Below are 25,008 nucleotides of genomic sequence, written 5' to 3' on the forward strand. Positions count from 1 at the left end.
CTCATGCAACCAAAAGACCCTTGGGGTAGAGGCGTGCCTATTCTGAGGTGTCGAGTGAGTATATACCCTTAGTACCTACCTACATAACTCACATTGCAAAAAGGATTGACGCACCGACAATTAATGGAAAATGCAGAGGAAAGAGAATGCAGGTACCATGCATATATGTAACATGCGTGTCCGAAGATCAGTCAAGAGATGACATCTTGAGATTCGCTGAACCTAAGAAAATAATTACAGACGAAACGCCCCGACAACGCCTAAAGCCAGCGGCCCCATGAGGCGAGCCTCTATATTGTACAGAACCGCGTCCACTCCAATCGTGCTCTATCCCTTCCACCATGGTCCCAGATTGCCTTGGATATCATAAATGTTAGTACTCAAATAGTTGCAACAACGCTGTCTTCTCACGCACGGTCTAATGCTGCATATCCACGGAACGACTTGTTTCGAAGGAGATCAAAAGGAAACCACTAGGGACGACACCAAGATATCCAGCAACATGGGCAAAATTTAAAAGCAAGAAAAATTGTTACTGCCAGAATGGCCGCTCGTCTACTCGAGGGAATCGGCAGAAGTGCGCACCTATTGCTGCTTCTTAGCCGCATTGGCGTCTTTGCCCGCCTCGCTTTCTTTCTTAGCCTTTGCTGGCTTGTCGGCATCGTCATCCTTCTTGTTGGCTTTCTTTGCGTTGACTGAGGTGTCTTTGGTGTCATCGTCCTTCTTGGCAGCCTTGCTCTTTTCCGAGTCCGCTGCGTTTGCGCCTTTATCCTTTTCGCTCTTAGCGATGTCCTGGATGGCAGCCTTATCCTTCGCCCACTGGGTATTGGGGTCGGCGAAAGTATCCTTAAGTTTTTGCTCTTTGTCGGCCTTTTGCTTTTCTTCGGCCTCACGTGCAAGCCTGTCCCGTTCCATTTCCTGTATGACGTGACAGTTAGCAAAAAAATGTACATACATAACGCGGCTTTCACCTTCAGATAAACTTAGTAGGGGGGTCGGTCTCACCTCCATGTGCTTGATGTCATCAACACTGGGCTCATACAAATGCCAAATAGTGTAGTGCGGCAGCCCAACAACCGAGTAGTCCATCTTCTTGGCCATCTGTAGCACCCAAGTAGTCAGCTATGTGCTTTGAAGTGAAGCTTGTTCGTAGGAGTCCTCAAAAAGTCTTACCTTGCCAAACCCTTCAGTCTCAGCATGCTTCTCGAAACTGAAGGCCGGGAAATGGCAACCGGAGCGGAACACCTTGGCCTTGGCAAGGATACTGACGCCGCCGACACCATCAATCTCCATCTCCATGTCGGGATCGCCATAGGGGTCGCGAAGATAGGCCAGATGAGGCCGCCAAGTGGCGTACTCGGCGTAGCCCTCTACGATGACGGCGTCCTCGTCCAAGGTGTCCGCCAAAGCTAGAGCAGTCTCGGACTCCTGCCATGAGTTCAAGTCGTATGGCTGCTCTCCACCGAGCCAGTCGGGAAGTGGGCGCCACACATCTGCAAAGCAACAGGAAACGTCAGCAAATTTGGAGTCATGATAGAATTGGCCATGGCCGAGGGGCCTCTACTCACTTGGAACGATGACATCCTTGTTGTGACGCATCAGGTCCTCCAGAATTGTGAACGGAGCAGTCTCCACATCTACATCTCTCCAGTAGACCCACGAATGATAGGGGCGCAGGGCGGCACTTAGAAGCCAGTTGCGAGCCTGCGCCATCAACTTTCGTCTGCTTGCCTGGGCTGCAAATCCGTGGCGACTCTCCACATCCTGGTTGACCTTTTGGCCAAAGTCCTTCTCGATGATAGAGATCTCGCCGTACCACTGGTTTTCGTCCTCATCCGCCTGGATCTTCTCCAAGTTCTCAACAAGCACTTCCAACGTCCTATCCTTGGAGTCCGAGACAAGGAAGGCAAGATCGATCAGATGGTGAGGGTAAGTAAAGTTGCGCAGATGAGAGAAGAACATGCTCAGATGTGCCTCCGCATCGCGCAGAGGGATGCACATAAGAATGCGCTCCTCTCGTTCCCATCCCCGTGCGGTGCCCTGGACATTAGACAGGTCATAATACCGAACGGTTTCGATCTGGGATAGCTCGGTGTTTCCAAGAAGGCTCAATGGGAACAGGGTCGCCACGGTTGCAAAGCCTGGCCACACAAAGCACGCGAAAGTGCCAAGGGCAAGAATTACACCTAGGCGAAATATAAACTGTCGTCGGCGTCTTAATGAGGGCGTTGCAGTTCGAGGTTGGTATCTAAAGGTCCGGAAAGGTACTAGTTAGCATCGAAAAATCCACCAGTTCATATCACAATAAGTAGGGGAGTTTTTATTGTTGGATAAAACCGGCGTTTTCGGGCAAAGACGACAAGAGGAGAGGCGCTCACCTGTGTGGCGAGAACTCCAACCTGTTTGAAGGTGGATAACCATTGGAATAGCCAGTAGCATGGTGTCTCGGCGTCACCTTCGACTTTCCAGATGCATATGATGGCAGCATTGGATCGAACTGGTTGCGCGGGCCGAGTTTCTGTGAGGAGGCCCTGGGGAGTCCACGAGTCTAGGGCCGGACTGGGACGGCGTCGTATACTGCTTCGTAGATTCGCAGGATAACCACCTCTATGCACCAGGGAACCGTAGTTGGTCGAGAATATACATGTGCCGGATTATCTTCGAGACTATAGGTTATACGTATTGAGGCAGGGCGTGGGCGTGGGCTTTGTCGTTCGTGATGTGCCTCAATCCGAGCATTTGGATGTGTGGTTTTCAATGTCGACACGAAGCTTCCAATGGATTTAGTTGGATGCAGCAACTTTGGCGTCTCCTTTTTTGGCCCGCGCCAGATTGGCAGGGGTCAGGGTAGATTGACAGGAAAGGGAGACATGCGCCGCCCCACTACCGCTCTACCGCTAGGATTAATGTGTTTCGTCAAAGCACGAGGCTGCTTCGATACCGTTCGCCCCACTGGCCAAGTACCACGGACCAAATATTTCTCTGTCGCTTCTTGCTTTGTTTTCACAGGACAAAATTGGGATTTACCTGACTGTTAATGACAGCTGGCTTTAATTGGTCATTGATTGCAGTTAAGTTTCAAGTCTTGTCCAACTGGCACTTGTGTTCAGGACACCATTTTTACTTTTCAGAACTCCAATTTAATTTTGGTTAACTTTCTCGTTGTTGTGATGCTCTGTCGAGTACATATTTGCAATCAAGGTCTGCAGTGCATTGTCCAGGACGTGCCAAGAAAGCTTCATTCGGTATGCTGTCCACATTACTATGATGGATGATCTACAACATCCCGCCATCGGCGAATATCTACCATGCATCTACGGCAAAAAATGGCTCCGTAGCATTGAATATCACCACAGAATACCACGTCAAATATAGCGTTGATTCTGCAGACCAACATGCCAAGAGACGATATGGTGTGATGTTGCCGACCTACCTGTGCAAGCTCAAAGGCCACAAATACACGGCAAGCTAGACCGGAGGTGCCGGTCTAGTATGCTCTGGTAGCCAACCAGCCACCTAGAGATGTCGGATACTACCCCGAAAGTTTGGACTAAGGCAGCGACCAGTTAGCAAGGTCCCTTAACGGAGCGTATGTGGCTGTGATTATGATATGGTTCTCGGATGCTCAGAAAGCCGTTTAATTCATCCGGACACTCCGGCCCCAGATCTACCACACACCAAGACGACGTGTGGTGACCCAGAACAACTGGAGCCAAATGACAGAACCAGAGGTTCAGACTCCACAACTTGTCCTCACAGCAAAAGCTGCTCAAGTGCGAGAGGATGGCTCGGAGCGTCATGTCATTGAATGGATAAGCTATTATCATCATAGTGGGCAGGAAACGTGGGTGGTGCATGAAATTTATGCGGGGGTAGCTTACCCTACTGGTTTCATAAAAGAGAGTACCGAGACAGTTGTTGAGCGTGAAGCGTGGTTGGACCTGTATGACCGATGCAAATTAGTACATCGCAACAAACAACTGGGCAGATGGGAAATTGATGTGTTTTTGACAGTTCATTCAGAGGTTATTTTTGGTATAAGGTTTGTCATCAATTGATTTCAGTAGCAGAACTGAAAAAAAGTGTTGTCATCATGAAACTGGAGGCTGAATGGAGAAAAGTGAATTTGGTGCACCAACCTGTTGATCTACGTAGTAGATGAATCTTCAACACGAGATAGGGTTATTCCAGGCATAGAGTACACTGCGTCTGGAATTAGTCTTAATTGTCTTGCTTGTCCGAGTTCCAAATAACAAAAGCTTGAAAAGTGTGCTTCAGATGGTAGTGCATGTTTTTTTCCTGTTCGCTCAGGTGTTCGCGAAAAGTGTTGGAAATTTTCTCATCAACAGCTTTGATTGCTAGTCGACGGCGCTTGTATGCAAGCTGACTGTTGACTTACCCCTTCAATCTCAGGGCCCTCTGGGCTCTATCCATAAGAAGCCGCTGGCCATGATCGGTGAACTGATGGATCGGATGTATTGGGTTGAAGAATTCTGGGAGATGGTAGAGGAAGAAAATGTGAGGAAATTTTTCGCGGTGTGAGAAATCTTTTTCAAGACGCGACCTCCTGTGGGACCGCAGTGCATTAGTGGGGCAGATGCTCCAAATTCTCAAATGCCCCCACCATCACGTAGGTTGGCTCAAACTCCATGCAGTAATTTTCGGTATCTTTTTGTACGCGCTGGCCCATGGGACGTTACACAGCGATTGCTTCAGTGACCTCGTACTTCTTGTAGCTCTAGACCCCGGGAACTTGGGAGCACTCAGTATAGCTCTTGTTGGTTCCGTTGTTCAAGGTTCTTTAGTCTTGGTCAAGGAGACTAAGGTCTGTTCGTTGCAGCTATCTACTCCTTTCGCCATCTGCGTTACACTCATCCATCTTGAGGCCAGGCTTCTCAAAATGGCTGATCGCAGGCGTATCAACGGTCCCGTGGGAACGACGCTTCCTCCGGTATTTTTTGATGAACCTACACCAGACATGCAAGGCTCAGGGACGAGGTCAAGGCCACCAAACACCATTCGGAAAATATGTAAGTAAATCTTGGATACAGCTGGCAACCCTTTTGACTGATCATATATTAGTTCTCAAAACTGGCATAACACCTTCTGCTAGCGGCTCTGCTTATCTGGAGATTGAGAACCCGGTGGTGCCTGGGAAGGAAGGGGAGACATCAACATCAGGTCTAAAGCTCTCTTGCACAGTCCACGGACCCAGGGCGTTGCCTAGATCAACACCCTTCTCGCCGCACATCATACTTTCTACTCACGTCAAGTACGCACCGTTTGCGACCAAACAACGGCGTGGCTACATCCGCGACTCGACAGAGCGGGATCTATCTGTGCACCTGGAGACTGCACTGCGCGGAGTCATAATTGCCGACCGGTGGCCCAAGAGCGGTGTCGATGTGATTGTCTCTGTCATTGAGGGAGATCAAGACCGCCGGCAGCCTGTCCATGATGGTGGCAGCGGTGAGGAAGCCTGGAGTACCATGAGCGTCTTGAGCGGCTGCATTACAGTGGCCTCTGCCGCGCTTGCCGATGCCGGCATCGACTGTGTTGACATGGTTGCCGGTGGCGTTGCCGCACTTGTATGCAATGACAGCGACGGGTCCAAGTCTGTCGACGGTGGCTCAATAGTGGTCGATCCGGTTCCAGCAGAGCATGACAAGATAGTTGCCGCCTGCTGCGTTGCATATCTACCCAACAGAGATGAGGTTACGAACTTGTGGTTCAAGGGGGATGCAGCAGCCTCGGATTCGGCGCTGTATTTGAATATAGTTAACAACAGTGTCAGGGCATCCAAAATTGCCAACCGAGTCCTGGTGGACAGTCTGAAGGAGACATTACAACAGCAAAATTAATTGATCGGTATTCTGTTTTGACATCTGAGCCAGATGTTGAGTGTTTGTCCAACGTTGGTCTGCCGATCAGACGGCCAGAAAGTAAATCGACTCATCACAAAACCTCATCTGGTATTACCAAACGATTGCGGTGTGACGTGCGTCAGCATCTACTATGTCGTGTTGTTTCCAGCTAGTAAGGTACTGTAAGGCAGGGTATATATTTAAAGTAAAGTACGGAAAGAGGATAACAAAAAAAAAAGCCTATGTGTTTTTTGTTCACTTTTCGACATGCTGCCTGTCCAAAGGTTGCAACCAGGTACTAGCCCAGGGGTTTTATCATCTAAAGAGTGATTTCCTCTGTATTTAAAAATATGACGGTCGGCTTATAACCACTATCTTGAATGCTACAATAGACCTAGACGGAATTTACTCCGTATTTCTATTTCTAGATGGCTTGGATAAGTTGCTTAACGGACGGACAGGCGGGCGGAGTCGGAAAGTTAGTACATACCTTAGGTATCTACCTACCTACCTACTACCGTGCTTGCCGAAACCACGCCTCGTTGAGCAGCTTCGCGTATGTACGTACAGTAAGTAGTGTAAATTTGTACCTTGTCCTATTTTAGTGGCACCTTGGTCGTCACCCCCACTTCCCCAGCCGATTGGTACAGCAACAACTCTTCCATTCCACTCTTGTGCGTTATGGTTCCAGTTTGAGCTAGAACCGAATCAGACGTCACCCGAATGCCTGCATGTGCCCCAAGCCTCCGTCTGTTGGTTTGATATTTGTTGACTGTTGCTGCTGACCATTTCTATTATTTTTTTTTCTTTTGCTATTTGAACTGCCATTCGCCGGCGGAACTCCTTGCATATCTCACCATATTGCGTTGATTCTAGTCACCACAAGAACCTTTTTTTCCACCATCCGCATCGTTGTCACGCTCCCGGGCCCGGCGGATTCGCCGAGTTCCTTGCACGCGAGTGAAGATGCAATAGTCGGTTTGAGGGACCGCTTCCCTTCCCGTATCCCAACGATCACGATATCCACCCAGGGTTTTTGTCCCAATTGAAACCGACCGAAACCTCGACAAATACCAGTCAATACTTCGTCTTGTCGCCCTGTCGTGTTCTATACCTTGACGTTTTACCAAAAGTCCCGAGATGGCTGACACAGCCGTGCCATCTCCGGCACCTTCGGCATCTTTCGATAATACCAGTGGCTGGTTCAATTTCACTATATGGACGGCGCAGAATATACCCTATCTCAACATGACCAAAATTGCACCGTCGATTGAGGATATTGTTCTGGCTGGGCCTAGAATGGTCATGAAGTTGGGTCGTTTCGGATCCGTCTTCTCAGCTACGGATGCTGTCGACGGCTTTGGACAGCAAGTGATTGCCGATACAACTACCGAGTCGAGTATTATCTTTTCCACAACGACCACTCCGCGTGCTGGAGCCTACGTGGCCAACACAGCAACTATGTCGGCCGCTGTGGCCGCTGCCGCCGAATCCGTCCTTGCCGGGCAGGAAACAACAGCCGTGCCTGCGGCCTCGTCACGGTTCTCCCTTGAGGGTGCCAGAGGCCTGGGGTCTGTCTTCAGCTATGCTACCAGCAAGTGGGCATTGTGTTGCATTGCCATGGCCGTGGTCCTCAACCGCACCCATATCTTTGCTGCCACGCGCAGACGTCTACGACTGCGTTGGCCTGTTCGCTTTGCCCTACGCATCGTACCTGTAATTCTCTTTCTTTTCCAGGCAAAGCGTCTCCTGCAGTCTATTCAGTGCCAAACGTCACCCGAGTTTGCAGAGTTGCGATGGGGTGACGCTACTAAGAGCTCAGAAATGATGTTTTCACAACCTAGCCCCTTCCTGCATGGACTGAGTACGGCTTTACTCCTTGGACCATCCGACCAGGAATCCTGCTTAGCCGTTCATATGATTCCATCACCGGACCCGGAAGGCAGAGCATCTTCACAGCTGCGGGGCTCCCTGTCCCTTTTGTGGCCCCTTTTTGGTAGCTTCTGCCTCAGTCACTTTCTCGAAACCATATCATGTGCCGTTCAGGGGCGCCATCTCGCGGCAGAGACGGGCATGACTTTATTCGAGCACTCGCTCGCTTTTGCCGAGGCTGACGCTGCCATTAGCAATCAGCTGGGTTGGGGAATGTTTACCAACACTGCAGCAGCCGCAGCAGCCTCGTCTGGTAACATTAATGCTGATGTCGCCATCACCAGATCTATGCTCCTCCGGCGGGCAAATACACCCCCTGAAGTCTTACTGGTTGCGTTTTTATCAGCTATGAGCCATGTCACCAGCCACATCCTGGGCATATTTAACCTTCAGCACAAGGCCCGCCTCCTCAGTACCGGATTTTTTGCTGCATGCTTCATGGGGTCGATCATTTGGAGCGCACTGACTTTCTCACTTGATGACCCCGCAGGCCAGAGCCTCCTCAGGTTTCCAACTGTTTGCATAATAGGCTACATACCTCACGTTCTTGTGCTTGCTGGCATCTGGATATGTTTCTCGATTTACGTGGTTGCTCTTTTCCTAACAGCCCTGTCCCCTCCGGAGGTCAGCACTACGGCCGACGATGCGGTTGATGCGGACGATGGCTGGCCACGATCACTAATGGGTCGTCTTCGACGGGCCCATGATAACATGCAGGCCAATATTTCTCTATCAGATATCCGACTGACCATGGAAATGGATTTCTATACGGCGCTACTTAGGGCAGGGTTCGCAGCAATATCTATGGCAAGTGAAGCAGTTTACCTAAATGAGGATCGGCGTGTCAACCTCGCCCGGCGCACCTGGCTCGAGGATGAGAGGCTTCGCGAGATGGAGCAGCTACGGATGCAGTGGCTGCCGGGATCGAGGTACGACTTTAATGGCGCCATTGGCCTCGTCCCTATAGAGCAGTCACAGAACGGAGGTGAACTGGTGCCTCAGTGGGGCGGCTCTGGCTATGCAAGAGAACGTGCGGCTCAGCAGGTTGCTAAAACCAAAACTGGTGAACGTGTCCGTCCTATGAGAGATGGCGTAGGTGCCGCTGAGCGCAGTGGGAGATGGTTGTTGGCTGTTGAGTTCCTTGCACGCATCAGTCGCCTGGTAGTCACGTATAGTGCCTTGGTTTTCTGCAAACTCCTCAGCCGGATCGGCATCAACAACCCACCCTCCTTCCTGCGCTATCTAGCACAACAAGCCAAGCCTCCGAGCGTTCCCAACCCTAGCGAAGCAAGGCGGAGTGTCGTCGCGGACAACGGACGAGGCGTTGACGGCGTCCGTGACTCCAAGGGTCAAGTTATAGGGGAATGGATCCGAGGCCAAACTGGCACTGCGTACATCCCAAGGAAAGAGTCGGTGGACTTGGAGCAGATCGTCACCTGTCAGATGCCCGAGGAGAAAGATACATCGGGTATAATGTACAGATGGTGGCTGAAGGGAGGCTGGTGGGGAGAAGTTGATAAGAGCGGCGACTACACACCACCCGTGGACCACAATGACCCTGACTTTGACAATACAAGTATCGTGTCGGCTACTGATACGGACCGCATGAGCGAGGTGCAAAGTCACGCTGGCTGGGACTCAGATGACGATCCCTGGGAGGATGACTTGGATGATGGCCAACGCACTCCCACTCAACGATCACATATGGCGACGCGTGAGTCGACACCACTGGTAGACAACCCAATGGCAGTCGCGGATCTTGCCCGTCTACTCAATCCACGATCACCCGAGGAAACAGCCGAAGCACGCGCCTTGGCCACTCACCTTGAAGCCGACGGCATTGTAACCCGCAGCCGCTTCGCCAGACTCTCGGCGCAGCAACGAGCACAGGTTCTCATGCCCGGCGGTCGTGACGTTCACCGACATCGTCTGTCCCAGAAGATGACACCAGACGAGGAAGCGCAACTGCTGGAGCAGATTCTGATCTCTCGGAGGGGAAATAATAGCCAGCAACAGCAGCAGCCAGGTGGCGCATCTACCTGGGCCACGGGAGCGCCTGGGCTGGGACCCGACGGCCCGCAGTGTGTAGTATGCCATAGCGCATCTCGGACGGTCATCGTATGGCCGTGCCGATGCCTGAGTCTCTGTGACGATTGCAGGGTATCCCTTGCCATGAACAACTTTGACAAGTGTGTTTGCTGCCGCAGAGAGGTCATTAGCTTTAGTCGCATTTTCGTGCCTTGAGTGAGACGGAAGGTCGTGGACTTGGTCTCGATGGGTAATAATTTGGGATGTCTAATAAATTAGTTTGGGGGGCGTTTGGCTTGTCTCTATCGGTTCTATTCAAGGCTTTTCTTTTCCCTTTTTTTTTTTCTGTAAATACGTGCAACCTGCGGCCGAACTATGGCGCGTGACAGTTGATACATATTAATCAACCTGATGATTGCAATATCTTGAGCATGGTACATCAGTATCTTTCATTGTTTTGCCTGATGAGCTGGTGAGGATCAAGGAAATCTGCAACGAAAGATTAATTTTCGTACTCATGGGGTATCATTCAACTATATAAAACAAAGTATGCTTGATCACATTCCAGCCCACTCTACGCAAAAAGCGCGAACGTTCCTCCCGTCCGGCTCGCCTGCTCCTTGTCCAGGCTTCTCGCCCCCCAGCAAAAGACCCTTTTTCACGGCTCCGGCCAAACGACCGACACCGACTAATTCCAGCATATCAATATCCTGGTCCCATCTGTAATTGTTTGCGATGAAATGGGCATGGAAGCGGAAAGGATCGCCAGGATACACGCTGTACTGACCACCGAAGCGGATTCCAGGAGTCATAAAGTATCCCTGACTGTTCAAGTAGTTGTAGAGAGGACAGGCACTTGGCGGTGAGTTGGTGAGTGTCGCGTCATTCTTGTCATCAGAGCTCTTGGAGCTGTCTGATGTTGATACGTAGCCACTTGGCAAGAGGTCCTTGCTAGTCCCCGGCGTGAGATATATTTTACCCACTGACACGACATCACCGGCTGGTGCTCCTCTACTGATGGATTTAGACACCGATGGCTTTTCGGGTACGGGACTTTCAAACAGAGAGACTTCCGGGACAGAATCTGTAGGAACTGAAGCTTGATCGGCCACAGATGGAACTGGGGATGGTGCACAGGTCGAGTCTTCAGGGACTTGCTTGTCCTTGGTCTCGGCGCGTCGCTTCCCTTTTTTGCCCTTGCCGGCTAGGGCTCCAGATTCTCTCGCCTCTTTTACAGCTTTGGCGCGGGCAGACATCTCAACTTCGAGGCTTCCGCGTGCCTCGCCAAGACGAGCCATGTGGGCCTCAATATAGGCTCGTCGTTTCTGTTCAGGTAGAGCTGACAGATATTCGAGATGGGTACGTGCATCATCAACAATATACGCATCTTGACGATCGACAAGCAGGCGGGCTTCCTCCTCGAGAAGTTCGAGGGGCAAGGCGGTGAACATGTTCTGATTAGGAGCCTGTGGATTGGTTCCAACGAGGACAGAGCACATGCTATGAGTCCTTCGTAGACGCATCACATCGCCAAGGTCGAAGAGCAGGTACCGCCCAGCCACCTTGGATATGCGGATTTTGGACGGAGCTGATGAGGGTGAAGGTGAAGCCATCCTAGATAACAATACAGCCTGTGATTTTAATAACTGATTGAGTCGTTAGTGAAATGAGTCCAGACATATATCTCGTCTATTCAGGTGGTACAAATAATGAGTGTTTAGATAGGCAAGGTCATAAGTCTCTTTGAAGTTTGTTTTCAGCATCCACGAAGTGTCTGGGGATTGACAGATTATTAAACTTTTTGTGTAATCATTTAGGCATTTTCGATTGAAGCAAAGATGAAATGAGAGAAATCTTACCTTGAATGTGAGGATTTAATGAGCATATGATTGACTGCTCATCAAGAGCTGAACCTAAATTTAGTCTCGATTGGTCGGTTGCAAAAGGAAAAGTATGGAGGTTGGCAAGAAAAACGAAGGCGAGCCTTTTTGCAGAGTGAAATTCTGACCAAAAAAAAAATGACGGGCGGTGAGGTCAGGCCCCACATTCTTGAGTCCACCACACGCGCCGCGCACTGTAGCCAGCTTGCGTAGATGTCGCGACACGCTTGTTGTATGGCCAAAAGAAGTTTTTTTTTTTTTTTTTTTGGTAAAGTTCGACTTTACTTTGCCATTGGTGAAAGCAAGCCAGGTAGAATCCGCACGCTCTCTGTCCCTCTGAAAGAGTATTTGATTCGAGACGGCATGTAGCATGTCTAGCACTCAATTGTCTGCATCGGCCCCTAGAAGTCGATTCCATCCTTGACAGTACTGGCTGGAGACTTCTCTTTCTGGTCATCGTCCTCCATTGGGGGCAGGCTGTATGGTGTTATGACAAGACCCCGGGAACTGCTGAGGCTGAAGGACAGATTATCCCTGAAATGGTTGCCTTCAGAGCCACCGCCGCCTCTCTCGTGATACACCGGCATGGTGTAAACTTTGACGATGCCCTGGGCCTTGTCCGCATCTTTTTGCTCCCTGCCGCTGCCACCAGAGGCGGCAGGGGATGCGCCAGCACCCAGGACGCTTGGGAGGGGAATGAGTTCCATGACTCCATCGCAAAGCAACTCCATCCATCGAGTGAGGCCGGAGGAGCGAGGATAAAGAGATATGGGCAGGGTCAAGAGCGCAGTGAGCTGCTTGTTGTACAATCTCAACAAGCCCCGCAGAGAGTGCAAGAACTGGAGAACCTCGGTTGGGTCACAGGCACTGCCAGGGTAGAGTGTGGGTGAAAGTAGACTGGGGATTATGACGCGGTGTATTGTGTTTGGTGGCGACGAGCTCAAACTATGTTGAAGATGCTTTATGAAGAGTCTGAGAGGAGATGCCTCTGCGGGCTGTTCGAGTGACCAGCTGAGAGGATTGACGGATGGTACTGAATGGAATTGTCCCTTGATGGCAGAGGTCGACAGGCGCTTGCTCAGGTCATATGAGTGACAAAAGACAGAGGCACCCGGCCCTCCTGCTCGCTCTCTGGCAGGTTGGGCCTGGCTTCTGCTGTTTCCCAATGCCTCATACCTCCACGCGATCTTCATTTTGTCACCCGCCGAATCTGCAGCCGCTGATGTTCGTGCTGAGGTACTGCCTGAGCTCGATTGGGGCGCATATGAGAGTGCCGGCAGCTCGTACTTCCACGCATCAGGAAAGGCAAGGGCGTGCACATGGTGTCCCTGAACCAGGCCCTCGGCGGCGTAGTATCTCAAAAGAACTCCGGAGAAATCTGTTGTCCCTTGCTCCTCAACAAGAAGAGAGGACCCAAGTGGTAACCCCGCATGGCCAGCCAGTAGGGTATCTAGAGACGCCGTTCCAGTCGAGGTGGTCAGACGTCCATCGAGGGGCGAGGGACGTAAGCCCTGGGGAGCTGGGGACGGTTGGTGTACCGGTTGTTGGCCTTGACGAAGAGGAATCCCATCAGGCCGGGCACTCGTGACGGCGGATATGACCGCGTTACGTTTCCTAAAAGACATTTTTGTAAAACAAAATGCGAATGGATTTACCCAGTTCTGTATATAATTTGGGCCCTCATCAAGTCTGGTCTGGTGCGGCTACCGTCGCAACGGTCTCAAGAGGGGGTTAAGCAAGCCTTGATTTATTGATAATTACGTCAAGGGACGCTGTAGTTTAGGCTTGTCACGTGTGATACAGTGGAGCAACTGCACAGCATAGCCTGTGGTTATTAGTGTCCTACCCCGCCAACGAATGACCGACTTTTTGGACTGGGGCAGCTTAATCGATTTGTTTGCAGAGACATCAGCTTAGGGGGAAAAACGAATTTATATTTCGCGATTCACTCTCGTACCCAAACTCACCAAATTTTGTAGCCTCCCCAACCCCGTCACCTCGAGCTTTGGAACACTCCAAATCCGCAATCAAGACTTTCTACCAACTGACACATAAAACAAGAATATCCATTATCCAAAAATGGCTGTTGCAACGAGTGACGCGCAGCTTTTCGAGGGTGTCTTCAAGGTCACCGAGGTCAACCAGCAAAAGTACGACCGCGTGGCGCGCATATGGGCACGTTCCGATGCATCGACAGACCTCATGGACATGACCCTCGACATCAACACAGAGCTGTTCCCCATGTCAGAGGGTGACGTTTTCCGCGTAGTCTTGGCCACGTCTTTGTCGCTCGACGGCAGCAAGGACGACGACAAGGCCGGCTGGCGCGATGCCACCAAGCTGGGCGGCCCAGCAACCCTGGCCGACAGCTTCGACTATGTTTGCCACGGCAAAATATACAAGTTTGAGGATTCTGAGGACGGTGACAATATGTGAGTTTTATATGTGCTCAGATGGGTGAAATAGATGCCCAGGCTGCAGTCGGGGAATGATGCATTGGTTCGTGTGGCTGATGGTGAAATCCACGTGTCTAGCAAGGCGTATATCTCCTTCGGTGGGCTTCTTATGTGCCTCAATGGCCCCTACAAGAAGCTCACTCCTCTACGGGTGGACTACATTTACTTGCTCATCAAAGGAAACAAGGACTAAACCGAGTTCCGCGTAAACAAGCCACGAAACACTCTGTACGAGTAAACCTGTTCGACATACCATATACCCGGTTCGCCAAATTCAGCGGATCATCAAGAGCCCTCCGTCGCCGGAACGCTTGAAAGTTTGATACGGACTCGCAATGATATTGTTTCTGAGATGGATGAGGCTGTTACATATGGGAATCTACTGGATGACGTGAGGCCTTTTTTCGCCAAGAAACAACCCTGAGTACAAATCCACCAGGCGCGGTGCCGGTAGTTCCGGGACGCCCGACTGATCATATCATTGTTCCTGGGTATAGCAAGTGTCCATATGCTTCTTGGATACTAGTCTGTCAGGTCTGTGGATAACCTGCCAGCACAAGCTGCCTCAGTTATCGGCCTGCAGATGAGGACCAGGGAAGGATATCACTCTGTGCAATCTCCGATCAATCTCGTCCAGGTGCGGCTCGTTCTGTTCAGTCAGGATACCATGGCGGATAAAAAAGTCGACCAGGACAGCGGCGCAATTGGGCTTGAAGCGTCCTGAAGCCATGTCCTCGCGAATCTCGTCGACGGTGCACAGGCGGAAGCTCTCCACCTCTCCGTCCTTGGGCTTGGGAACCACACTCCCGTCAGCAGGTAGCTCTAAATCATACACCCACTGGCACTCGGGGTACACATAACCAGCCTCGCCCGTCCGATCGTCCGTGATGTAGATGTACGTAATGGTGCCCACCGACTGTGCGCCCTGGCGGACCACGGACTCGGGCAGCGAAGCCTCCTCGTCGGCCTCCCGCACAATGCACTCGAAAGGATCCTCGCCTGTCATAAGGCCGCCAGCCACGGTGTTGTCCAGCATGCCGGGGAATGAGGACTTGTCCGCGGCGCGCTTGGGGACCCAAATCTTGATGCCATGTCTGGAGTCTGGTGCCTTGACGTAGCCGGTCATGTGGACCCCGAAACGCATCGCACCCAACAGGCTCAGGGACACTCGCTCCATGCTGTAGAGCAGCTTGCCGTCGTCGCCGTAGACTGGCCACAGCTCATTGCGCCAGCCCTTGAGGATGGGGAAGACTTGATGGTCCCGGAGGTACAGTGACACGGCGTGAACTCTAGGGGTGCGCTCCTCGGGCGTAGTTCCGAAGTCCTGGAAGAGCGAGACGGTGCCTTTTGACTCGTCGACCTTCACCTCGCCCAGGATCTCTTTGGGAACCTTCTCAATGATCTTGTGGCACACATCCCGTCGCATGTAGCCAAGTGGCGTCTCGTGCTTTGTTCCAGCGTCATCGTTCCTCCAGACGACAGTATAGTACTGCTTCATATATTTGGCATAGTCTTCAGGGTTGATCTGGGGATGGGGGAAGCTGTTTTCCGAGATGTTTGTAGATGTGTTTTTGTTTTTTCTACGTTAACCCTATTCCCGACCTGCCCAGATTGCAAACCAGACTTACGCATCGACAGCCCTGAGATGATCTACATTCTCAAGTCGTTGTGACGACATCTTGAACCGGTAGGGGTGAGGCTTAGGCAAATAGAGTGAGAAGTAAAATAGGGAAAATGATTTGCACAGTTTGCGAGATTCCTTTGCTTTTCTTTTGGGTCTCCTTCTCAATGTTCTGTCCAAACTTTATTATTGAAAAATGTTTAAAGGTGAATCACGGAATATTCATTGCTCAGAATGACAACAGCCTTTGTGATGGTCAGCCTAGTCTGGTGAGCTTTCTTGTGTACAGTAGGACCGAACGCCTGCCTTGACACTTAATGATTGACTTGACCCCGCCATCTTGAAAACCCTCAATCCAATTTTTTTTTTAAATTTTTAAATTTTTTTTTTTTTTTAAGCTGCCATTCTCTAGCTCGTAGTCTTCTCAAAACATGACTTGGAAGAGAGCTTCAGTATGCAAAATATATCACGGAAAATACGGTATGCATACTGCATGTGCTGTCTGGCCATAAGTTCAATGCACGAGTGACATTTGATGGTTAATTGATGACCGGTCAAAAATACACAACACAGTATAAAAGAACCCCGCCTTCTGAGTGTGAATGTCAACGTTCCTGTTCCCCTTGAGACGAACGTTTATGAGACTATCCCATGGTGTGTTCTTCTTCTGAAGGAATGGGCTAATCCTAGTAGAATACGACCACTTCAAATGCATTTATTAGGTATATTATGCGTTGTATTTACTTATTATTTCTTGTCGTGCCATTTGCTGTGCATTTAGTATCCCTCAGAACCCAAAAGAACCACCGGGAATATTCGAGACCATAATGAACGCCCGCCCCGCCCCTTGACTTGTTTCCAATGCAACCATTTGGTAAACAGATCCTAAAACAAAGCAAATTTCATTATAATTTACAGAGGAGCTTGATACAGGCTCGCATTTCATATCGATAAGTAATTACACGATACACTCTGATACTATTAGGAGAAAACATCACATTTACACCCTTATATTATTGTCTTCTTTTGAGGAGGAACGAATCTCGTCTCATCGCCAAGTACAACCCGAGGGGGAAAAAAAAATACAAAATCACCCTCCTAACAACTTAAACACATTTGGTTCAAATCCAAAACTCCCAATATAAAAGAAAAAAAGAAAAAAAAAATTCCAACGTTTACCCCATGGCTCAACAGCCGCTCTTCGGTCTGGTTCCGGCGAACCTCCCGCTGGTGACGGACCCCACCGAGGTCATATCGCCAACCTCGTTCATCTACAGCATCCCGCCCGTCAGGGCCTTTTCCCATATCGTCATCTTCCTGCTGCCCGGCGTCGCTCTGCCAGAAAATACCGCCGCGGCCATCTACCTGGTGACGCCACCGCCGACGCCGGGGGCTCCGCCGGGCTCAAAGTTCCTCGGCGGCATCGGGCCGGGCAAGGAGAGCGCCATCTTCAACCTCAAGGGTTCCCTCCCGACTCAGACCGACGGTGCTCCGCCGGTGGTGATTGGCGTCAGCATCGAGCCGGCAGATTCAGTCGCGGCTCGCATCGCAGAGGTCAAGGCCGCGTCGTCATCGGCGGCCGGGAATCAGCAGCAGCAGCAGCAGCAACAGTCCAACGCCCTAGTGGTACGGCCGTCGACCTTGGTGCTCGCCCAGCGCATAATCCAAAACGCCTTCAATTTCCTGGCTGGCTTCAGCGGCACCGCCGGCCAGGTTGAGGTCGTGCCACTCAAGGCGTTTGAGGACTGGTGGAAAAAGTTTGAGAGCAAAGTCCGGACTGACCCGGGCTTCCTGGAGAGGGGCGAACAGTGAGGCATTTATTTAGGCATGGTGCTATGATCCTGGGGACGTATATGAAGGGTGGTTACACGTAAAGATACCCTTCGTCTGACTGGAGATTGGTTGACTGGTGTTTATGGCGTAATGGGCGGGTTTATTGGAATATTCTGGGTCATTATCCGGGTTTAGCTACGCGGTTTTTTTTTTTATTTATTTTATTTTTTTCGATTTCCCTGTTCGTCCATGGTACTCGGCCCATTCGACCAGCTGGCTAGGTACTCGATTAGAGCCTTAACACCTGAGCGGGCGCAGACTTGCACTTGCACATGGGCACCTGAGCAAAGCATAGACCCTGATCAAAGCATTGTAGTGATGCACTTTTATGATGAAGACCTACTCCCAGCTGTGGTCTAAGCACAAGAAGGTTATGCAATTTCAAACAACGGCTCAATCTGGATAGCACAGCAGCTGGATATCTTTTTACAATGCTTCTGGATCTAATGCTATAGTTAGTCAGAAATGCGCAGCAGCTATATTCTGTACAATGAACAAAACTCTCGTGATGTTGGATCGTTATGCCACACAAGCACACCAACCAAAAAAGAAAGTAGAAAAATAAAAATGAAAAGGAACACCAAACGCCAGTCTTCCTGACAAATTTCCCACTTTTTACGAAACCAAAACCTCCCGGGGTAATCGGAACTAAAAGAGTAATTTCAAAATAGCAACAGCCGTTAACACAAAACAAGTCCAGCGAGGTAATGATGTCGGTCTGCTTGCGCTGTATCATGCTTGCTGAAGAGAATGCAAAGGTGGTCATGTTTCTGCAAAAAGAAATGGGAAGAGTCCCAGCGTTTGGGGTTGAAAAAATATAGAAAATAAGATAAATAGAATATAACAGGAAACTATCAGTCATCCTGGAATGTAGATACCAAGGGGCTCTTCATCCTTGTTGGACTGCCAGCTCGACTTCGTCGGCCAGCATTAGACATCTGAAGATTTGGCACTAGCCTCTCACGGCTCTCTGTGCGAACAACCAAGCCACTTCTATCAATGGCAGAGACCGATCGGTTGCTGTCATCAAACATATCGACATTCAACTTAGGAGTGGCGAGACCTGATGATCGACCACCCCCGTTTGTTAAAATACGACGAGAGGATGAGGAACCGCCGTCAGAGCTGTCGGAAACATCGCTAACATCCGAGTCGACATCCCCGAGGGCAAATTGTTCGGCGTCGCCATCTTCCAATATCCTCTCGTAACTGGTAGAGGAAGTTCGTCCAAATATCTTGTTTCTGAGGCCCGCCAGTCCGCGCGAGGCCTTCCTAGGGCTGCCAGGCTTCCGTGAGCGCCGGAACATACCATTGACCTTGGAAAAGAGTCGCATCCTCCGTTCCCTCTTCCGCAAAAAGTAGCCGAGTATGAAGAGAATCAGAACGAAGATGAGGAATCCAGATGTCGACTTGGAGGATTTGACCTTGTCGACAATGTCATCTGCCTTGTCGCTCCAATCGTCATCATTATCATCGTCATGCTTGATCGGAGTCCAGCTTGAGCCTGCAAAGTTAAAGTCGGGTGGTACGCCATCGACGTTGCTTCCAAAGCCCACAGGGAGCGCTTCGGCCTGCATTGCCTCGGGTGGAGGGACCTGGCCAGCAGCATATAATAACATTTTGCCCAAAGTCCAGCTGACCTCGACGCCATCAATCTGGTCCACAGCCTTGAACGGATCGATGAATCCCTTATCCTTGGCGTTCTCTAGAGCCCCCTTGGACACATTGACTTTTGGAGTGTGTTCCAATCCCACCCTCGGGATTCCGATACCCTCATGGAGGACGTTCATCAACCAGGCAGCCTTGAAACATGCTTCCTGTGCATTCTTTGCACTGTGCTTCTTCCGAGTCTCAAGCTGAGATTCTATGGAATCCCAATCTCGAGTACAGTAGTCCTGAACCTTCTTTTGGTATGTTGCAAAATCATAGGCTTTGTCTCCTTTGTCAAATACACCGTGGGTGGTGTGCCAATATTCCGAGACACCAACAAAGTGGTTGACCTCGAAATCGATCGCTGGAACATGTTGGCCATTCAAAAGACAAGGGTGATCGTTACAAGGCGCATCCTTGCCGAGCAGCGGGTGCGTCTTGAGCTGGCATTCTTTGAACATGCCTGTACCGATAAGCGTGCGGTTTTTGTTTCCGGTAACATCTTCGACGACCTCGCCCGTGGGGGTTGTCCTGAGGCCTTTCGGCATGCACGGGTCTGGAATCTCAGAGGCGTCAACGCTTGCTCCTTCCAATAATCCCTTGACATATGACTGTCTGGCTTGGTTGACGCCGAATCCCAGCCATGTCGCCGTGAAAACCTTGAATTCTGATGCTTGGCCGTCCAAAGTTCGCAGTCGTAGTCGCTTGAGATCGTTCGCGTGCTTTTCGGCTTCGGTCGAGTTCGGGGCAAAGGCGATCTGAGCAGAGGCACCACCCATGTCCAAGAAGCCGTAAGTATGGTGTCCCTTGCCGTGATGGTGATTCTGAGGGTTGTCGAAGCCGCCGAGTAGGTAGTTGGATGCGACCCACCCGTACAGTCCCTCTGTTTCTCCAGGAATTACCTGGATGTGTAGGTCACAGTCGGGGAGCGAAAATTCCGTGTTCTGCCTCAGATATGTACAAGTCTCTCTCAAGAGGGCTTTTTGTTGCATCTCAGGTAAAAGTCGCATACCAGCAGTAGCCATCAGAAACACGGGTGTGTCCTGCTGCTTCTTCTTGGGCACGTACTTCAACGCGTGATCGATCAAGTCTTGCAGGTGGTCGGGTCCGACATCGTTGGGTTTGGTACCAAAGGTTGAAATGCCAGGCCTCGTCTTCTTGGTCCATTTGTCTTTCGTCTCGAGTTGTGGAAGGCTCTGAAGTTCCTCCTTCGTAGCGTGTTTCCTGGCCTTTGCTGGATCTTGCCACCTGTAAATATGCAGTCGCGTGCCCGAGGAGCCGGCGTCGAGAATGACACCATATCGCCCTGTCAGACAATCGAAGAAAAGCAACGTCAGTTACAAGCCAGCAGATCGCCTCGGAGCTGCAGGATCATGCGCAACTTACACTTTTTACCCATCAGACAAGTCAGGTCCCTACGGGACCAGGTCGATTAGAAGCGCTACCGGTATAATGATATTTTCGATGCTGGAAGAAGAATTGGGTGCGAAGGGTGATGTGATATGTTTGTTTGCTGCGCAGTTGGCGGCGATATGCGAAAAAAGGTTTCGATTGATTGATGATGTATTGGTAGTCGGCCGGGCGGGTTGCGGGCTAATTACTCTTGGCTTGAAATCAGATACACTAGACAAAGTAGTGCCGGTCTGCTTCGATCTTTTGCCTCCCTGGCTTCAATGCCAATCTCTGGCGCAGCACAGTGAAGCAGCAGCCAGACAAGACTGCCAAGATCAATACACCCAGTCTTTTGTTTAGGTATTGCCTTGAGATTTCTTGGTAAGAAAGGGACTTTGTGGCAGGGACGTGTCTCACGTCACGCTGTTGCGATCAACCGGAGAGGTAGTGGGCCAACGTTTGGCTGGGCGCAGAGATAACCAGGAAGACTTTGGGCGAGCCAATCAATGAAGACAAGACAGTTAAGTCCAGACCGAGCGCGCCCACTGTAAGAAGAAGCGATAGCGTCGCAATTGGTTGGGGGGAACAAGGGGGTGAGATCGTAAAAAAGAGACAAGAAAAATAAAATAAAACAATCAAACAGCAGAGCTACTGACTGTATGATCTAAGAAAGGGGAAGGTCGTTGGAGCGAGCGACGAGAAAATGCAATGCAATTCACCGAGACGTCGGGTCGCACACAAGACGATATTGGCTGCTGCGGAATGATTCAAATAAACGAGAGGAAGGTTGGTTGACAAAGACAATTAATACATGACAATGTACCTAGGTAGGCAAAAGATAGGTACGATTAATCAAAGCTGAGTGGTACGAAGGAAATCATCCAGAGATAACGATGGGAATTGCTCCTATCCGCAACGGAGAGAATGCAGGTAGGTGCTTAGGCGGTAGTAAAAAATAAATAAAAAAAATAGACAAAAAAAAAAAGGAGATGCATGAGATCCATATAATCTTGTGCGCGTTGTGCAAGCATATCCATCACTGTACTCGGTGCCAAGAATGGATCTCAGCTGGAATTGGATTGATTGACTGAGACTACGTACTACGGGCATTGGATGTCTAGGTATTAGGCTAGGCTACAAGTTAGGGAGGTGCTTGCTAATGCTAGTACGCAGTTGAATCGGCCCCTTGCCCCTGGCGCGGGGCGCTATTTTCTTTTTTTGAACATGCGTGTATCCACCATTCAGAATTGCCACATGCTCGTTTGTTTGATCCAATTGACGGGACAGTGACCCACAGTAGTATGCACTACTAGTAATACTGTTAGTAAATACGAGGCAGATAGGCTGCGCCCACAACCCGGCCCGGTGAGTAAGACAAGTCGTTCGAGAAACAACAAGAAACCGGCAGAGACATGAGGGGTGCCAATGCGTTGCGGGTACTATACCAACAGTGCCTTTGCATAGTATTCGTTTTTTTCTTACATACTACGAGTACAGTAGTGCCATTGTATGAAACAAACATGAAGAACATCCTTGTTGATCAGTACCCAGCAAGCAAGTTCAATCAAGCTTCAGCTTGGAATGGGCTATGACGTTGTTCCAGCTAATGTGGTTCGCTGCGGGGTTTCCTAACTTTATCACATATCTACCCAAGCTACCGTTCCCTGTAGGTGCAGTAAAAATTGAACCAACGGACCAGATAAAGCTCAAAGGTGGGCTACCTCCACGACCAAGACGATGATTTGGCTTCAATACGTCAGTGAGAAAATAAAAAGAGCCGCTTCAAGCGCAAACATTGCTTTTTATTGCCTTTTTTTTTATATTGCCATTGAAGGAGTCTGACGACTGACGTCCAAAAATATACCCGTATCTATTCGGCGAGCTGCTCCCTGTATCATACATAGATTACTGCAGACAGCTACTTCGGATTGGTAGGTAATGCGTCTATATGCCGCAGAATCTTAACTTTCTTCATCTTGCAGTCCAGCCCACACCGTCAACACTGCAGGACTTTGACTGCTCTAAGTGGATTTCCGGTGCACAACCGTAGCAGCACCCTGATAAGGTTGCATTGCTTGTGTCAGCCAATATTCTGCAACATTCACAATATTCAGATAATGGGTTGGTTTATAACTAACCTGGTGCTGAGGGAAGATGAGAGTGTCTGCTACAACGACGTTCTCTCTCCGTCCGGCAACGAACACAACCACCTCGGCGATATCATCTGGCGTGAGAGGATCACAACCACTGTCATATAGTGAATTAGCATATTGGTTAGCCTCTTTTTTCTTCTCATATATATATATAATTGCGTTTATGCAAGTAAGGTTGGAGGAGGCAACTTACGCATAGACAGCATCCGCCTTTGCCTTGTCACCATAGAACCGAATAACAGAAAATTCCTGTGTGCCGGAAGAGCGTCAGCATTGGCCTTGTGTAAAACCCAAAAGAATGTTAATTCCTCTCAGATCGAAATCAGTAAGCTCACTTACGGTTTCAACTTGACCCGGATCGATCTCCATAACCCGGATCCGAGTGGCTACCAACTCCTTTCGCAACGACTCGCTAAAGCTCCGAACCGCAGCCTTGGTTGCGCAGTATATGCTACCGCCAGCGTAGGGCTCACGACCAGCAATGCTACCGATATTGATGATATCACCAGCACCTCCTTCAGGTCGCTTTTTGTAAACCGCAAGCACTGCTTGTGTCATGTTGATGAGACCCGTTACGTTGGTTGCCATCATAATGTTTATATCCTCCTCGGCGATGGCGGGAGCCTGTGCAACTCCCTTCACCAGACCCCTATAAGTGACTTGCATTATTATTCGTGCCCCAAAGTCATCGTTGCCGTTGTGGTTTTGCATCTAGGGGAATCATGTATATATGGCACAACTCCAAGGTGACCTACGCATTGTTGACGAGAACATTGATATCCCGGAATTCCTCGGGCAGAGCTTGAACAAACCCGCGGACCTCATCCGGTTTGCTGACGTCGAGCTGGAACGGCAATACCTTGACGCCTTCGCCAACCTCGGCGTTTATCTCCTTGGCAACCTCCTTGAGCGTGTCGATGCGACGAGCCGTCAGGACCAACTTCAAGTCCTTGGGGCTGGTGCGAGCAAATTCAAAGGCGCAGCTACGCCCGATCCCGGAAGATGCTCCGGTGATGACGATTGTCTTGCCCTCGAGGCGTTTCCCCATTGCGGTGGCCGACATTTTTGCTGATAAAACTAGCTGAAACGCTTTTCCCAGGAACGGTATGGCAGATGTTCTTTGACGATTGAAGACTCTGGGGATTGTGGCGGCTGCAGTACGTGTTATGAGGGTCATAGTGGACTTGGTAGTTTGGACAGCGTCTCAATTACTCGCCGTTGCTGCTCCGATTCGGCCGCCGTTATCTTTTGGTACATCGGACGTGCAAGCGGAGCGTGGTTACCCCGCAGGCGCGCGCTCTACTATGTACGTGGTAGGGGGCGGGGGGTTGTTCGGGGCAAAAGTTCCACAACTACAATGATGCGATCTGGGAATCAACTCTATTTACTTTGATATGTTAAACAAGACCTTAGCCAACATGCCTACAGAGTCAAATAACATGTAACTAGCAAAATCCACCTTGATCCCTAAAATTGTGAGCCAATAAGCGACATACGCTAAATTCGTACCATTAAATAGAATATATGTATGATTGTACGATTGGAGTAACAGACTAAGTAGGTGATGTGCCTAAGCTCTTTCAAGTCTTAAGGTGAGGTATGCAAGAAAAAAAAAAGGGGGTAGAAAAGGGAGGTGCCACAATTCCATTACAAGCCAAGGCTGATCATACATACGCCACTGGTAACAACGTTCAATCGGGTTGGGGTTGTCCAATTGCCAATTGCTTTCTTGCATGCAGCGTGGCTGCCTTCGGAGCATAAAACGCCATTCCATTCGGTAGGTTTGTAGGACACATCAGTGCCGACGATCTCGTGCTCCTCGTGCAAAATTGCAAGCCTGTGGCGGCTTACGTGTATATTTGCCTGTAACATTGCGTGTTCAAGCCCTTCTGACACGGGTTGATAAGTTGCCGCCACATAATACATGTACATCGATCTATTCTAGGACTTCGTTTTCCGAACTGAAACGAGCTGGCAGAAGTGACAGGTGAGAAAACAGACAGGGCTTAGTTGATTGGCGCCAGAACCAACGCCGCCGGTAAGGATAAGGCATATCCCGTCAGACCACAAACATACGTTGCGATTCCTTGTAGTTTTGATGCAAGCTCAGCCACAGATAGCTTACCAAAAAGCATTAACCTTGAACGCAAAAAACCACCTAATAAATGTTTAAAGCGTGTTAGTGTCGTGAGTGCGTAT

The 25,008-nt window shown here is 50.0% G+C and overlaps 12 protein-coding genes across 12 annotated transcripts; 6 read left to right on the top strand and 6 right to left on the bottom strand.

The window, feature by feature from the left end:
* Positions 1-87: 87 nt before the first annotated feature.
* On the top strand, positions 88-948 carry PgNI_03268 (uncharacterized protein). Its single transcript, XM_031123323.1, has 2 exons — positions 88-370; positions 456-948. The coding sequence occupies exon 2, from the start codon at positions 544-546 to the stop codon at positions 697-699; it is 156 nt and encodes a 51-aa protein (XP_030984632.1). The 5' UTR covers positions 88-370; positions 456-543; the 3' UTR covers positions 700-948.
* On the bottom strand, positions 88-2,875 carry PgNI_03269 (uncharacterized protein). The gene is made up of 6 exons (XM_031123324.1): positions 2,379-2,875; positions 1,569-2,248; positions 1,174-1,493; positions 1,006-1,101; positions 464-918; positions 88-379 (listed from the first exon to the last, which is right to left on the bottom strand). Exons 1-5 carry the CDS (start codon positions 2,486-2,488, stop codon positions 586-588), a joined length of 1,539 nt encoding a protein of 512 aa, XP_030984633.1. The 5' UTR covers positions 2,489-2,875; the 3' UTR covers positions 88-379; positions 464-585.
* A 1,835-nt stretch (positions 2,876-4,710) lies between these two features.
* PgNI_03270 (uncharacterized protein) lies at positions 4,711-5,869 on the top strand. Its single transcript, XM_031123325.1, has 2 exons — positions 4,711-5,030; positions 5,083-5,869. Exons 1-2 carry the CDS (start codon positions 4,901-4,903, stop codon positions 5,859-5,861), a joined length of 909 nt encoding a protein of 302 aa, XP_030983497.1. The 5' UTR covers positions 4,711-4,900; the 3' UTR covers positions 5,862-5,869.
* A 1,135-nt stretch (positions 5,870-7,004) lies between these two features.
* Positions 7,005-10,040, top strand: PgNI_03271 (uncharacterized protein; the record flags this gene model as incomplete). Its single annotated transcript, XM_031123326.1, has 1 exon — positions 7,005-10,040. One exon carries the CDS (start codon positions 7,005-7,007, stop codon positions 10,038-10,040), a length of 3,036 nt encoding a protein of 1,011 aa, XP_030983496.1.
* A 341-nt stretch (positions 10,041-10,381) lies between these two features.
* Positions 10,382-11,437, bottom strand: PgNI_03272 (uncharacterized protein; the record flags this gene model as incomplete). The annotated part of the gene is made up of 1 exon (XM_031123327.1): positions 10,382-11,437. One exon carries the CDS (start codon positions 11,435-11,437, stop codon positions 10,382-10,384), a length of 1,056 nt encoding a protein of 351 aa, XP_030983499.1.
* PgNI_03273 (uncharacterized protein) lies at positions 10,565-11,341 on the top strand (the record flags this gene model as incomplete). Its single annotated transcript, XM_031123328.1, has 3 exons — positions 10,565-10,686; positions 11,062-11,122; positions 11,171-11,341. 3 exons carry the CDS (start codon positions 10,565-10,567, stop codon positions 11,339-11,341), a joined length of 354 nt encoding a protein of 117 aa, XP_030983498.1.
* A 668-nt stretch (positions 11,438-12,105) lies between the features above and the next one.
* On the bottom strand, positions 12,106-13,329 carry PgNI_03274 (uncharacterized protein; the record flags this gene model as incomplete). Its single annotated transcript, XM_031123329.1, has 1 exon — positions 12,106-13,329. One exon carries the CDS (start codon positions 13,327-13,329, stop codon positions 12,106-12,108), a length of 1,224 nt encoding a protein of 407 aa, XP_030983493.1.
* A 282-nt stretch (positions 13,330-13,611) lies between these two features.
* Positions 13,612-15,930, top strand: PgNI_03275 (uncharacterized protein). Its single transcript, XM_031123330.1, has 2 exons — positions 13,612-14,136; positions 14,239-15,930. The coding sequence occupies exons 1-2, from the start codon at positions 13,784-13,786 to the stop codon at positions 14,351-14,353; spliced, it is 468 nt and encodes a 155-aa protein (XP_030983492.1). The 5' UTR covers positions 13,612-13,783; the 3' UTR covers positions 14,354-15,930.
* On the bottom strand, positions 14,726-15,838 carry PgNI_03276 (uncharacterized protein; the record flags this gene model as incomplete). Its single annotated transcript, XM_031123331.1, has 2 exons — positions 14,726-15,701; positions 15,789-15,838. The coding sequence occupies 2 exons, from the start codon at positions 15,836-15,838 to the stop codon at positions 14,726-14,728; spliced, it is 1,026 nt and encodes a 341-aa protein (XP_030983495.1).
* A 1,033-nt stretch (positions 15,931-16,963) lies between the features above and the next one.
* PgNI_03277 (uncharacterized protein) lies at positions 16,964-17,593 on the top strand (the record flags this gene model as incomplete). Its single annotated transcript, XM_031123332.1, has 1 exon — positions 16,964-17,593. One exon carries the CDS (start codon positions 16,964-16,966, stop codon positions 17,591-17,593), a length of 630 nt encoding a protein of 209 aa, XP_030983494.1.
* Positions 17,594-18,033: 440 nt separating this feature from the next.
* Positions 18,034-21,498, bottom strand: PgNI_03278 (uncharacterized protein). The gene is made up of 2 exons (XM_031123333.1): positions 20,651-21,498; positions 18,034-20,570 (listed from the first exon to the last, which is right to left on the bottom strand). Exons 1-2 carry the CDS (start codon positions 20,661-20,663, stop codon positions 18,469-18,471), a joined length of 2,115 nt encoding a protein of 704 aa, XP_030983501.1. The 5' UTR covers positions 20,664-21,498; the 3' UTR covers positions 18,034-18,468.
* A 785-nt stretch (positions 21,499-22,283) lies between these two features.
* PgNI_03279 (uncharacterized protein) lies at positions 22,284-24,119 on the bottom strand. The gene is made up of 5 exons (XM_031123334.1): positions 23,565-24,119; positions 23,149-23,458; positions 23,003-23,058; positions 22,795-22,903; positions 22,284-22,713 (listed from the first exon to the last, which is right to left on the bottom strand). The coding sequence occupies exons 1-5, from the start codon at positions 23,984-23,986 to the stop codon at positions 22,678-22,680; spliced, it is 933 nt and encodes a 310-aa protein (XP_030983500.1). The 5' UTR covers positions 23,987-24,119; the 3' UTR covers positions 22,284-22,677.
* Between the last annotated feature and the right edge of the window lie 889 nt (positions 24,120-25,008).

This window comes from Pyricularia grisea (genome assembly GCF_004355905.1).
Source record: "Pyricularia grisea strain NI907 chromosome Unknown Pyricularia_grisea_NI907_Scaffold_2, whole genome shotgun sequence".
NCBI classification, from domain to species: domain Eukaryota; kingdom Fungi; phylum Ascomycota; class Sordariomycetes; order Magnaporthales; family Pyriculariaceae; genus Pyricularia; species Pyricularia grisea.

Coding starts and splice junctions, on each gene's coding strand:
- PgNI_03268 (XM_031123323.1), top strand. CDS start 544: ATGGCCGCTCGTCTACTCGAGGGAATCGGCAGAAGTGCGCACCTATTG.
- PgNI_03269 (XM_031123324.1), bottom strand. CDS start 2,488: ATGCTGCCATCATATGCATCTGGAAAGTCGAAGGTGACGCCGAGACAC. Junction 1,102..1,173: donor AGACTGAAGGGTTTGGCAAG/GTAAGACTTTTT, acceptor TGGGTGCTACAG/ATGGCCAAGAAGATGGACTA. Junction 919..1,005: donor ATGACATCAAGCACATGGAG/GTGAGACCGACC, acceptor CACGTCATACAG/GAAATGGAACGGGACAGGCT.
- PgNI_03270 (XM_031123325.1), top strand. CDS start 4,901: ATGGCTGATCGCAGGCGTATCAACGGTCCCGTGGGAACGACGCTTCCT. Junction 5,031..5,082: donor AAACACCATTCGGAAAATAT/GTAAGTAAATCT, acceptor ATCATATATTAG/TTCTCAAAACTGGCATAACA.
- PgNI_03275 (XM_031123330.1), top strand. CDS start 13,784: ATGGCTGTTGCAACGAGTGACGCGCAGCTTTTCGAGGGTGTCTTCAAG. Junction 14,137..14,238: donor TCTGAGGACGGTGACAATAT/GTGAGTTTTATA, acceptor CCACGTGTCTAG/CAAGGCGTATATCTCCTTCG.
- PgNI_03279 (XM_031123334.1), bottom strand. CDS start 23,986: ATGACCCTCATAACACGTACTGCAGCCGCCACAATCCCCAGAGTCTTC. Junction 23,459..23,564: donor AATGTTCTCGTCAACAATGC/GTAGGTCACCTT, acceptor AGTCACTTATAG/GGGTCTGGTGAAGGGAGTTG. Junction 22,714..22,794: donor TCATCTTCCCTCAGCACCAG/GTTAGTTATAAA, acceptor CAACCTTATCAG/GGTGCTGCTACGGTTGTGCA.